Source organism: Nerophis lumbriciformis, linkage group LG29 (genome assembly GCF_033978685.3).
Source record: "Nerophis lumbriciformis linkage group LG29, RoL_Nlum_v2.1, whole genome shotgun sequence".
Classification (NCBI taxonomy): domain Eukaryota; kingdom Metazoa; phylum Chordata; class Actinopteri; order Syngnathiformes; family Syngnathidae; genus Nerophis; species Nerophis lumbriciformis.
Window position 1 is genome coordinate 13,795,364 of NC_084576.2, and position 14,895 is coordinate 13,810,258.

The 14,895-nt window shown below is 37.5% G+C and overlaps 1 protein-coding gene across 1 annotated transcript in view; it reads right to left on the reverse strand.

Moving 5' to 3' along the window:
• igf1ra (insulin-like growth factor 1a receptor) overlaps positions 1 to 14,895 on the reverse strand; it is a 248,546-nt gene that overhangs the window by 75,258 nt on the left and 158,393 nt on the right. Inside the window, exons 3-5 of the mRNA XM_061925030.2 lie at positions 9,516 to 9,816; positions 6,973 to 7,109; positions 5,188 to 5,332 (exon numbers count right to left, since the gene is read on the reverse strand). Coding sequence (XP_061781014.2) covers positions 5,188 to 5,332; positions 6,973 to 7,109; positions 9,516 to 9,816 — 583 coding nt within the window. The remainder of the gene's footprint in view (positions 1 to 5,187; positions 5,333 to 6,972; positions 7,110 to 9,515; positions 9,817 to 14,895) is intronic.

Sequence of the window (14,895 nt, forward strand, 5' to 3'; positions counted from 1 at the left end):
GTTTGAGAAAATGGCGAATTGCTTCCCGAGAGCGAATAATAGAAAGACGTTTAATTCGCCAAAATTCACCTATTTAGAGTTCGGAAATCGGTTAAAAAAATATATGGTCTTTTTTCTGCAACATCAAGGTATATATTGACGCTTACATAGGTCTGGTGATAATGTTACGGAGTTTGTCGCCAATGTATTTCTTGTAAAGTGTATAAAAAGGAGTATGGCAGCTGGGCAAATAAGATGCCAAAAACCAACCCCTTTCACGTGGTATTGGACAGAAAACTTGTTAACAAAAACGTCTCTTTCATAAATAAATAAATATATATATGAATGAGGTAGATCCCTTTGACTTTGTCAATTGAAAAGTAGCTCGCCTGCAGAAAAAGTCTGGGCACCCCTAAGTTAAATAGTCAAATGAACACAAACATATATGGCTAGTACTAGAATATAGTAGCAAATATACACTCACATTCACCCTCTTGTTTTGAACTTTAATGACTTCAAATTGTTTTCATTAAGCGCACACACATGTACAGTAATGTACCTGCCTCTCGACCTTCAGGCCTGCCTGACTATCACTATGTTGTTTTGGAGACGCTGATGTGCATTTTGGTACGTCTAACCCAGGGGTTCCCAAACTTTTTGACCCGGGGGCCGCATTGGGTTAAAAACTTTTAACCAGGGGCCGGGCTATCTATATCTATATCTATATATCTATATATATATATATATATATATATATATATATGTCTTAATAAGGTTATCCAAAAAATAGTGCTCGATACTGTAGTAGAGCGCAATATGTGTATGTGTGGGAAAAAAATCACAAGACTATTTCATCTCTACAGGCCTGTTTCATGAGGGGGGGTTCCCTCAATCATCAGGAGATTTTAATGGGAGCATTCACATACCATGGTTTATATAGGCCACAGAGTGGGTGGGTACAGGCTGGCGTAGGGGCGTGGTGATTGGCTCATGTGTTACCTAGGAGGTGTTTCCGTCTGTGGCGGCATGCTGTTACAATTTCGCTGCGCTTGTTGAGGGATGACAGGTCTGGACGGTAAATAATAAACAGTTTCTCTTTCAAGCATAGGTTGCATCTTTTATTAACAGTATTGTAAGGTGTGCTGGATGCAAGAATTGTGCAGGCCTGTAGAGATGAAATAGTCTTGTGATTTTTTTCCCACACATACATATATATATATATATATATATATATATATACACACATATATATACATACAGTATATATATACACACATATATATGTGTACAGCTCCACTAATGGACATCGGAGTGTTACTTTATACACACATATATATATTTGGGCTGCAACAACTAATCGATTAAATCGATTAAAATCGATTATAAAAATAGTTGGCGATTAATTTAGTCATCGATTCGTTGGATCTATGCTATGCGCATGCGCAGAGGCAATTTAATTTATTTTATTTTATTTTTTATAATCTTTTATTTATAAACTGCAACATGTACAAACAGCTGAAAAACAATAATCAAAATAAGTATGGTGCCAGTATGCTGGTTTTTTTTCCAATAAAATACTGGAAAGGATAGAAATGTAGTTTGTCTCTTTTATCCGATTATTAATCGATTAATCGAAGTAATAATCGACAGATTAATCGGTTATCAAATTAATCGTTAGTTACAGCCCTAATATATATATATATATATATATATATATATATATATATATATATATATATATAATATCATTGCAGATTAGACAAATTGCCTTTTCCTAACATTGAACAAAAAAAGTCATATGTCCCCTGATGTTTAAAAACTGCACTGAGTCTATTTTATGTTTCCGTCATTTTTTTCCCTCTTGCACTAATCGACTAATTGCACTTGCCGCGCGATTGCGACGCGAGCGTGATGTCGACGCGAGCGTGATGTCGACACGTTATCGATGGAAAAATGCATTTTTAGACAATTTGATTTGCCTGAGCAACTAGGAGACCCCAAGAGTAACAAGCGGTAGAAAATGGATTGATGGATGGGCTAGAAAGGACAGATTTAAAAAATAATAATAATTTTTTTTTTTTTTTTTTTTTTACTCGGGACAACCTGCGGGCCGGATTTTGGACGCTGGCGGGCCGTATCTGGCCCGCGGGCCGTAGTTTGGGGACCCCTGGTCTAACCCCTTGTAAAGAATAATGTCTCCGAATGTAACCTCAAGTTCGAGCTGTCTTAAATAGCTAAGGAATGCTACAAAGGTCAAATTCTTAAATAGGTAAGGTTGTATGTTTTGCCTCATTCCTGTGAGAATCCTGCGTGTGACTGAAGCATTTAGAAGTGCGACAATCCAGGACTATATGCAGTGTGCTCAAACTTTGAGTGATGGGTGAGGCAAAAATAAAACCTTATCAACTGTAGCCTCATTTAAAATAATAGTAATTAGCTACACATTCTTTTGACCAAAATTCCCCTCTTGGAGAGCCTTGAACCAGCCCCCACCCTTATAAACACTTGTTGACCTTGGATCTTTCTCTTTTGCTCATTTTTGAAAAAGCTTGCTTGCTAATGTACACAATTGACAATGCTTTTGCGGGAGTGAGACCAACGCTGTAACATTGACTGTGAGACGTTTTAATAAAAGCTGGTGAAATCTTCCGGAAGACCCAACCTCCCGACCTTTAGCACTAGCATGAGAAGCTAGCGTAGCATCTTCTTGCTGTCAAATGGCGCTTTACTAGTAACAGAGATTTAAGTCTCAATTTAAGTCTTAATGCCACAAAAACAGGAAGTAGAAACCTACCAAAATAAAAGCAGTACAAATACTGCTAAACTGAATTAAGACTATGGTACTAATGGCATTGAAAAAACTCAGTAACGCTGTACAAATGTATTTGGACAAGGCAATTTCCAGATAAAATTGATTTTAAATGACGTATACCATGGGTGTCAAACTTTTTTTCATGGAGGGCCACATCGCAGTCATGGCTGCCCTCAGAGGGCCGTTTGTAACAGTGAATGTAAGAATATAAAAGTATAATCGCCTCATTCTATTATTGCCTGTGCAGTTGGTTATTTGATTTTTGTACGTACAAATTGATGGATACGTTGCTTTGGAAATCGTAAGTCAAGGTGACAAGCAGATTTTAAGTATTTATTGTTATTTTTACAAACTATCATATGGTATATAATAATTAGGGGTGCTAAAAAATGTTTTTTTGTCACATTCGAATCTTGATTTTTTTTTAGTGATTTTCAAAAATCTAATTTTTTTTTTTTGATGAGTTAATGAAAAAAAAAAAAAAAAAAACATTTTTTAGCCCACCTCGATGCTTACTTGGTGCACGTATGTGTCATATGTCAGCACTCAAAAGAAGGTTTTGTAACCTGTACGCTTTTTGTTAAGGTGTTAATTGTATTATACCAAATAACATATTGCAAAAATCAGTTTAAATCGAGAATCGTGTTGAATCGAGTATCGATTATGAATCAAATCGTCACCCCAAGAATCAGAATCGAATGGCGAGGTGCCCAAAGATTCACACCAATAACAATTGAATATTTGTATATATATCAAAGTTTAAAACATATGACATTTCATGTATTTGTTTCTGTCAAAATGGAAACAATGAAAACATTTAGTAAGAAAGATGAAGTATCCATATTATTTCAAGGCTGTCGCGGGCCACATTAAATGACGTATCGGGCTGGATCTGGCCCCCGGGCCTTGAGTTTGACACATGTGACGTAGACTGACAAACTGGAACCTTTTTTCCCCAAAATAATACCACCATATAATAATCCAGTGTGTATAAAGGAGGACATGTTAAAGTCGTGACGTCACCGTACTCAGATTGAAGGGAAGCCTGCCATCCTGACGGCATTCCATGGAGTGAAATTCTACCCTGGGAGAGACGAGATGAGGGGCGACAAGACTTTCCCATGACCCCCCTTGACCAATGCTAAAAAAAAATTAAAAAAATAGTGTCTAATATCCAAAGCTGATTGTGATATCTCAATGAAGGCCTGAGACTTTCACGTCATCTACAGTATGCAGCCAAAGTTACTTAACTGTACAGCATGTGTACGTGCTGCAGGGTTGCAAATTCAAGCACTTTGCAAGCTTTTTTTTTTCTTCAGATTTTCAGGTGCATTACAGATGCAGTAAATTGCATATTAGTAACTTGAAAACTTGACATACTGTATTCTCATTTAAACGCACATTGTATTGAGTTTTTAATGGTCGACTCTTCTTTTAATCGGGCTCCATAAATAATATTTTAATTAATAAAATAATAAAATAAAATACAAAAATAATAATAAAAAATGAAAGAAAAAAAATTTAATAAAATAATAATAATTTAAAAAAACTGAAAAAATTTAAAAAAATGGAAATTCTATTTAAATACATTTTCTTCATGATTAGAATCAAAAATAAAAAGAAGAAAATAAAGATATGCCTGTTATTAAGAAGAAGAACAAACAAAGAAAAAATAAGAAAATACTAAAAATGTTTTTATAACGAATTCATTAAAAGTATTAAGTAATTTATAAATAATCCCTTTAATACAGACACATATTAGCATTAGAAGTCTGGTAAAAACAGATGCCATTAACACTTGTTTTTATTATATATATATATATATATATATATATATATATATATATATATATATATATATATATATATATATATATATATATATATATATATATATATATATATATATATAAATTTAAACGGCGGAAAAATAAATGTAAATGTTCCAACAAATAGCCCGTTAAAAAATAGTAAAGAAGTAAATTGTAGAAATAGAAAGGCATTTTGTACTTTTAACTTGTTTTCCTGTATTGTCATTGTAGTGAGTACAACTGAATTGTGTGCAGTAGTATTCAGTGCAGCTTATTTAAAAAAACAAAAAACAAAACAAAAACAATAACAAAAAAAGCAAAAACTATTTATTTTTTGCAATGTTTTGCCATTTTTCCCCATTTATTAAGTTAGCTTTTGAGTCCGATAACTTTCTGCGATGACAGAAATAAGTTTAGGTTGAATCCTAACACTCACTCAACATGAACTCCATGAAAACTGAATGTTTCTTTACTGATAACATTGCTGGCAAACACTCACTTATGTCCTTTCATTGCACTAGTACACGCACACACACACACACACACACACACACACACACACACACACACACACACGGGCCATACTTGTCCATGAGCTCCTCCCCGTTGATGTAACGCAGACTCTTGAAGAAGGACAACGATCCAAGTGTGTGGGAGTGACGAATCCTCACATAGCCCGTCACTGTCTGGATCAGGCCCATGAAGCTCTCCAGCTCAGACGCTATGTTATCTGGGGACGACAGATAAACACACACACACACGCAGACACACGCACACACACAAGTAAGCCATATTAGGAAATGTAGCTGCAATGACACCTAAACTACTTCTTAATGCAGATGCCCCATAATGTACAGAGGAGAAAGGAAGTCATACTAATAAATGAACATGATGAATAAAGTGTAGCCATTCACATATATACATTTTGTGACAGACAAAATTGGTCAAGTCAGCTTTAATTTAAGGTGATGGTTGCAGACCACCACAATGTATGCCCCCGGACATCCACTGATTGTTTATGATAATGCTTACATGTCATACATGTCCTTGAAGGACAATTTGGAGTGGAACCAGATTATGTTTAGGTGATAAATACACACTGTAAGTCAGGGCTATGCACAAACTACTGTTTGTCTACGCTCGACTGCTTAACAGTCTTAGGTGTAGCGACTAGGGTTGTCCCGATACCAATATTTTGGTAGCAGTATCAAAATGTATTTTGATACTTTTCTAAATAAAGGGGACCACAAAAAATGGCATTAAAGGCTTTATTTTAACAAAAAAACATATTTCTTATTGCAATTTTGTCCTTAAATAGAATAGTGAATATACTAGACAACTTTTATTTTAATAGTAATAAGTAAGCAAACAAAGGCTCCTAATTTAGCTGCTGACGTATGCAGTAACATTGCGTCATTCATCATTCTATTATTTTGTCAATATTATTAAGGACAAGCTGTTAAAAATAATTATTAATCTACTTGTTCATTTACTGTTAATATCTGCTTACTTTGTCGTTTAACATGTTCCATCTAAACTTCTGTTAAAATGGAATAATCACTCATTCTTCTGTTGTTTGATACTTTACATTAGTTTTGGATGATACCACGAATTTGGGTATCGATCCGATACCAAGTAGTTACAGGATCATACATTGGTCATAATAAAATGTATTTCCTGAGTTTATAAATATAATATGATTTTTTTAAAAAGGAAAAAAGATTTAGTGATGCTAAAAAATATCGATATAGTCATAGTAGTATCGACTATATACGCTCCTGTACTTGGTATCATTACAGTGGATGCCAGGTGTAGATCCACCCATGGTGTTTGTTTACATTGTGACTCCGATGAGCTACGGTGTGTAGTGTAGCATGTTTAGCCATTCCTCGTCCTGCAGGGATGATACTTGTAAGAAACTTACTTTATTTGTCAACATGGAGACGAGGATTCGTGACTTAGAAGTAGCTACAACACTGCAGACTGCGGATGGATGTTAGCTGCTCACTAGCTAGCCATGTCTTAAAGCACCTCTTCCTGAGGGCGTTTCAGTGTTATAACTTCACCTTTATCGTTAGTTTTTAAGCCAAAATGTGTCTGTTCTCCCTTTTCTGTCTACACACTGTGTCTGCCTGTAAGTACTCCGTGATTGTGCGCTGCCGAACATGCTCCTCTGCTCGTAAAACCAGCAATGTCACGACGTGACGACGCGCTGTCATGCCCGTTAAAAAAAAGGGAGGTGCGGTGGCGGGGGCGGGAACTGGTTCTTTATAGAGGCGGTATAGTACCGAATATCATTCATTAGTATCGCGGTACTATAATAGTACTGGTATACCGTACAACCCTAGTAGCGACTGTGTTCCTACTTACTTCCGTGGCGGATGTTGATGTCTAGATTGCCCGCAATGACGGTACAGTCCTTCAGGGACTGAGCGGCGTTCACTGAGTCGATGACGGAGGTCGAGCAGATCTTATCGCACAAGCCATTACAGGCGCTGCACAACATCCTGGGAAAAAACAAACAAACACGGCGAAGGAGGTGGGTGAGTGGGCGGAGACAACAACAAGATGTTGTCAACGTGTGAATAACAATCTATTAGGTACAGGAACATTTCAGCCGCACACTGAGGACATTTGTTGGATACTAAAAGGCTTAAGTATATAAATTGTGTTTTCCATATGTTCATTTATTTGTGGTGGTCCGCCACAAATACATTTAAGCCACCACAGATACATCCTATCTGTTCCTCCTGTGTATAACGTGTTATATTTAGTGAGTAAATACACCCGTTCTCTTTTACGAAAAAACATCTATAAGCACGAACAGGCGAGTCTTTGTGACATAAAATAAACACAAAAATGAAGCAAAATAATAAAAGTTAATTTGGAGTTCTCAACATTTTTGTCACACTTGTCAGATATTTTACTCACTTTTCTACTCACTTCAAATTCGACATTTTCTTGTGTCATTTTTAGCTAGCAAATAAGAATAATATATACCGTATTTTTCGGACTATAAGTCGCAGTTTTTTTCATAGTTTGGCCGGGGGTGCGACTTATACTCAGGAGCGACTTATGTGTGAAATTATTAACACATTACCGTAAAACAGTGGTTCTTAACCTTGTTGGAGGTACCGAACCCCACCAGTTTCATATGCGCATTCACCGAACACTTCTTAATTGAAAAATAAAATGTTTTTTTTTTCAAATTCAAGACAAAGTTATATGTTTTTGGTAACACTTTAGTATGGGGAACATATTCGAAGTAACAAATACTTAATTTAGAGTTTTTTGGACACTAGAGGAACATATTCTAAGTAACAAAGACTTACCGTATTTTTCGGACTATAAGTCGCAGTTTTTTTCATAGTTTGGCCGGGGGTGCGACTTATACTCAGGAGCGACTTATGTGTGAAATTATTAACACATTAGCGTAAAATATCAAATATTATTTTTTAGCTCATTCACGTAAGAGACTAGACGTATAAGATTTCATGGGATTTAGCGATTAGGAGTGACAGATTGTTTGGTAAACGTATAGCATGTTCTATATGTTATAGTTATTTGAATGACTCTTACCATAATATGTTACGTAGACATACCAGGGACGTTCTCAGTTGGTTATTTATGCCTCATATAACGTACACTTATTCAGCCTGTTCACTATTTTTTATTTATTTTAAATTGCCTTTCAAATGTCTATTCTTGGTGTTGGGTTTTATCAAATAATTTTCCCCCAAAAATGCAACATATATGTTTTTTTCCTTCTTTATTGTGCATGCATTTTCGGCAGGTGCGACTTATACTCCGGTGCGACTTATACTCCGAAAAATACGGTAATTTAGAGTTATTTGGTTAGGGTTAGCGGGTTAGGGCCAGGGTTAGAGGGTTAGGGTTATAATAAAGCCATGCCGAATAAGGCATTAATAAGTACTTAATAATGACTAGTTAAGAGCCAACATGTTACCAATTTGCATGTTAATAAGCAACTAATTAATGGTGAATATGTTCCCCATACTAAAGTGTTACCATGTTTTTTTTACTGGTGCACAAAATGAACCGTGCATGAACATCACCTTGTTCAAAGAACAAAACCAACATTCAATTGAATATAAGTAGAAGAGGATTTGCAAATCATTGTATTCTGTTTTTATTTACGATTTACACAACGTGCCAACTTAACTGGTTTTGGGTTTTGTACTTTATATTTTTGTACTTTATATTTGTTTAGATTGAAAAATGCAAAACTGTTCAATATCGTTACGTACGTTTAGCTAGTGTGCTATTCTTTGCTTATCTGTTGCTTAACTGCTCGCTCCTAGTAGCCTACAGCCTACCATGTTTACCTTTTGTAAAAGTCTTGACTAAAATACAAGAAAAATAACAAACTTGTGTCCTTATTGGAGGACATTTAGATGTTAACCGGCTGTTTAACAGGCTGCAGGAGCACTTATATCGGAGATGTTATATGCAAACCAATATAATCCAATGTTTATTTATTTATTTTTGCTGAAGTCGGCCCGATATCCGCTATTAGGACATCCCAGGACTTAATTCAGACTTAATCATCTCATCTTAGTTTTTTATTAGGAAGTGATGACATGTAAAAGTTCCTCGATTGTATTTTTCATTTTAGATTCAGAAGGCACTAAGAAAGGCGCCTGTGTTGCAGGTAAAGTTAATCTCAAGGATACTTTATGCAAATGAATCTATGATACAACAGTGAAAACAAGCTGCTTCGGTGTCAGGGAGCCAACACAGCATCTGGATACAAATCGTATGGTCCTGCGCACTAAACAAAGTTCCCGGGACAAAAAGTTGCCTTTTTTTTGCATTTCAAGGAGCAACGGGCAAGTCACCAGGCATGGCGTGTCCAAAACAGCAGGACTTCAAGCAGAAGCGACGGGCCTTACCGATTTGTCTCGTTGCGTGCAAAGCCAGAGGGGCAGTCAGGCATACATTCGCCCTCGTGGATGACAAAGTGAATGTCGCTGGGCAGGTGCACTTGGGAGCACAAGTCCATGGTGATGCAGCGCCAGCCCTCGAACATGAACGTGCCTGGGGGGCATTCCGGCACGCAGCGGCCCTCGTGGTAGTAGTGGAGGCAGGCGGAGCACGCCGTGTCGTTGTTAGGCTGAGTGCAGGTGCCCAGGCACTGGCCGTGGCAACACTCGCCCTCGTCTGTGCAGGCGTGTTTGCAGTGGCCGGGACACACTGGAAGAAATAGAAGAAAGTAATGAAGATGGCTAAAAGCAGGGGTGTCCACACTAAGGCGGCCCGTCGGTATCATCAAATTGGCCCGCGAGACGTCAAAAGTTTGAGCTGGACTATTAAAATCATGGCATTAAAACTAAAAAATAAAGACTACTTCAGATTGTTGTCTTTGTCTTACTTTGGCCAAAAATAAAACAAACACATTCTGAAAATATTACAATAAAAATATTTTTAAAAATACCGGCAGCGGTAAAGTTTAGATCCATGAAGGAAAGAAGAAAGTGAATGAATGTTTGTAACTGAATAAATTTACATCCATCCATCCATCCATTTTCTACCGCTTATCCCTTTCGGGGTCGCTGGAGCCTGTTACATATGCATAAAAATGTGTTTTCTTTTGTATTATTTTCTTTAATGAATTAAGTCATGTTTATGACAACCTCCTTTTTCCAAAACAAAATATAGAATGTGAGATATAACAGGATTAGGGCTGCAACAACTACCGTATTTTTCGGATTATAAATCGCAGTTTTTTTCATAGTTTGGCCGGGCTCCAGTGTGATTTATATATGTTTTTTTTCCTTCTTTATTATGCATTTTCGGCAGGTGCGACTTATACTCCGGTGTGACTTATACTGCGAAAAATACGGTAATCGATTAAATCGATTAAAATCGATTATAAAAATAGTTGCCGATTAATTTAGTCATCGATTCGTTGGATCTATGCTATGCGCAGTCTTTTTTTTTTTTAAACCTTTATTTATTAACTGCAATATTTACAAACAGCTGAGAAACAATAATCAAAATAAGTATTTGATTGATTGAATTATTTATTTCAAACCTGCACAGTACAACACACTTTTTTTTTTAAAACATTTTGGCAGGGACATTTATGCAAGGCTTGAAAAGGGGTTGGATGAAGCAAATGCTTATAATATCCCAACCCCTCTCACTCATTCCACATTTAACATAAACAATATAATACAAGAACAATACTATACAAACAAAAACAAGAAAAGCTCCTGTACACTAACAATACAATAGTACCACTGTTACTATAAAACAAGACAAGACGAGACAAAACACACACACACACACACACACACACACACACACACACACACACACACACACACACACACACACACACACACACACACACACACACACACAACACACACACACACACACACACACACACACACACACACACACAAACACACACACACACACACACACACACACACACACATACACAGGCCCAAACACTCTCTGACCATACACCTCTCTCCCATCGCTCTGTGCTGAGGGCATCACTCTCTTTCCTCCTCGTACTTCTTCAGTACTTCTTTTTTAAACAGTCTTTTAAATGTAATCATGTTAGAACAGGTTTTTAACTCGTCCCCTAAGTTGTTCCACAGACTGACTCCACGCACTGAAATGCACATTGATTTTAAAGTTGTTCTAAATTTAGGCAAATATAATTTGTTGTTTCCTCTTAGACTGTAACTATGATGAGCATCTCTATCCTGGAATAGGTTTTGTATATTGGATGGTAGAGAGTTTTGGGATGCCCTAAACATAATTTGAGCAGTTTTAAAATTGATCACATCGTGCAGTTTAAGTTGCTTTAACTCCATGAATAGTGGATTTGAATGATGTAAGTAGTGAACATTGGACACAATCCTAATGGCCTTTTTCTGCAGAGTGACTAAAGGCTGTAGATGGGATTTATAACAATTTCCCCAGACTTCAACACAATAATTTAGATATGACATAATAAATGAATGATACAATAAAAGCAGAGCATTGGTGTTCAATAAATGACATGATCTCCTCATCATTCCAACACATTTAGCAACTTTTGTCCTCAGGTAATTTATATGAGGCTTCCATGATATATTTTCATCTATTACCACTCCTAAGAATGAATTTTGTTGAACATATTCTATTGGTGTATCATCGATAACAATCCTGATGGGTATTTCACTTTTGCGATTGCTAAAGAGCATGATTTTGGTCTTCTTTAAATTGAGAGACAATTTGTTGGTATTAAACCAAGTTTTTAACTTGATCATCTCCTCAGTTACAGAGGCCAGAAGTTGCTTAACGTCGTCACCTGCACATGTAATGGTTGTGTCGTCAGCAAAGAGGATGAACTTCAGCAGTGTTGATACTTTACATATTTCATTGATATACATTATAAATAGTGTGGGTCCCAGTATCGACCCCTGGGGGACTCCACAGGTTATGTTCATGAGTGTAGATTGATGTTGGTCGATCTGAACAATCTGCTGTCTCTCATTCAAGTAGCTCTTCAGCCATTTCCCTGCCACTCCCCTTATGCCATAGTTTTCCAGTTTGTTTACCAAAATCTGGTGATCAATGGTATCGAAAGCCTTTTGCAGGTCAATAAAAATTCCTAAAACAAATTTGTTTTTCTCGATACCATTAGTAATGTTCTCTATTAGATCACTTAAAGCTAATGAAGTTGACCTATTTTGTCGGAACCCATATTGACAATCAGATAATAATGTGTGTTTTTCAATGAAGCCATGAAGTCTATTATCAAATAATTTTTCCAAAATTTTTGACAACTGTGGCAGAAGGGAGACGGGCCGGTAATTTGTGAAGTGGTGTTTGTCTCCAGATTTGAAGATGGGGATGACTTTTGAGAGTTTCATTTGTGAAGGAAATTGTCCAAGTTGAAAAGATAAATTGCAGATGTATGTGAATGGTTTGATGATTTCTTCCGCTACATTCCGGACCGTCCTCATGTCGAGGTCATAAATGTCACGTGATGTTTTGTTCTTGCTTTTATGAATAATCTCTAAAACTTCCTTTTCGACAGTCGGAGTAAGGAACATCGAGTAAGGATTTTTTCCAATAAGTTCCATAGGCTGTACATCATTAATTGGGATTTTTTTTGCCAGCTCAGGCCCAACTTTAACAAAAAACATATTGAAGCCGTCAGCAATCATCTTCTTGTCACTTATGATTTGGTCGTTCTCAACAAAAAACTCTGGATAACAAGGACTGTTTGAACCATGCCCAATAATTGTATTTAATACCTTCCAAATTCCCTTTATATCACTTTTCTTTTGGATTAATAGTTTGGTGGTGTATTCTTTTCTGCTTGCTCTTAATATGCTGGTTAATTTATTTTTATATGTTTTGTACTGGTGCCAGTATGCTGTTTTTTTTTCCAAAAAATACTGGAAAGGATAGAAATGTAGTTTGTCTCTTTTATCCGATTATTAACCGATTAATCGAAGTAATAATCGACAGATTAATCGATAATCAAATTAATCGTTAGTTGCAGCCCTAAACAGGATAATGCATACATTTATCATTTGTTTTCAAAACGCTTACAAAAAGGTGAGACTCCAAAAATGTACTGTGGGACCCCATTTTTATGACTTGATGTGGTTGCTGGGACCCCATTTTGAAAATTCCTAGCGCCAACATTGATGGAGTATGGGTGCGTGACTTTGACACAGAGGGGTTAGATGGTTCCCTCCGGGTACTCCGGCTTCCTCCCACCTCCAAAGACATGCACCTGGGATAGGTTGATTGGCAACATGAAATTGGCCCGAGTGTGTGAATGTGAGTGGGAATGTTGTCTGTCTATCTGTGTTGGCCCTGCGATGAGGTGGCGACTTGTCCAGGGTGTACGCCGCCTTCCGCCCGAATGCAGCTGAGATAGGCTCCAGAACCTCCCGCGGCCCCGAAAGGGACAAGCGTTAGAAAATGGATGGATGGATTAGACAGAACCTTTATGCCCTCGGGAGAATTAATGCTCCAGTAGCAGCATTTCAATACCAGCATACAAGACAATAGTGGCAAAATGTACTTTTTGTGTAAATATAATGACTTCTGCAAACAAACGTTCTGGAATTCTTCTCGACTAAACCAGTCTGTGCACTGATGCACTCCCTCTCCTTAAGTATGATGTTCTCGCAGGCTGAGAGGAAAATCGATGGGGAAATGACCGTGCGTGTTTCAAACAGAGCTGTGGGCATCATGAATAATAGAAACTCCTCATTTGTTTGCCTGTGAGAAAGGTAGCCGAGGGTTATCAATAACACACTTTATATTGTGGTGGGGATGCTAAATCACAATTAATGTGTCAGCCCGACATGTTTTTAAAGGAGTAAAGAAGTACAATATTGGCAAAGGGCCAACATCCTGTAGCTTAACGCACACAACAAGCAGTAAACAGCCATTCATTATTTCCATTGACAACATAATGATGCCATTTTCTGCTTTTGAGGGCCCACTTTCTCCACATACACAACCTCCCCCAGAGAGTAGTTAGCGTTGCCGTATTTATGTTTATAGTGTTGGTTATTACTCAAAGACAAATTTCTCCACAGGGCCAATAAAAGCTGAACAGGGCTGAGCTCGGGTAATGAGATGGTACTGCACCCCTCGTTCCCTAGCAACCGCCTCCCAGGTGCAAAGCTGGAAAGGTACGCGGCGCAAAGTTTGTATGCAACACATTTTATGTCGGTATCAAGCACAGTCACGGTGACGAGCGCCTGATAGAGTAAAATGTGATGGTTTCCCCGCCTTGAAATGACAGTCGGCTTGTCGTTTAACGGCAAAGCAAAATGAAGCCGGCCGCCGAGCTAATCTCCCGTTGAATATTTCATGCGGCGTTGCCAAACATCTGCGCCGGGTCACAATGTGACGGTGCACTACAGCAATGCTGCCGACTCCCAAATGTGTCAAATCCACTTTGGCCTCAGCACGGGGGAGGGATGGATTACTGCAACTCTTTGTCTGCTTTTTCAAATACTTCCCATTCTTTCTCACAATGATTTACGTTTCAAGAAACAGATGAGGGATTGGACAAAATATCCTCATTGATCCTTTCACCGCAGCCCATTGTAGTTGATTGTCCGAAGTTTAAAGGGGAACATTATCACCAGACCTATGTAAGCGTCAATATATACCTTGATGTTGCAGAAAAAAGACCATATATTTTTTTAACCGATTTCCGAACTCTAAATGGGTGAATTTTGGCGAATTAAACGCCTTTCTAATATTCGCTCTCGGAGCGATGACGTCACAACG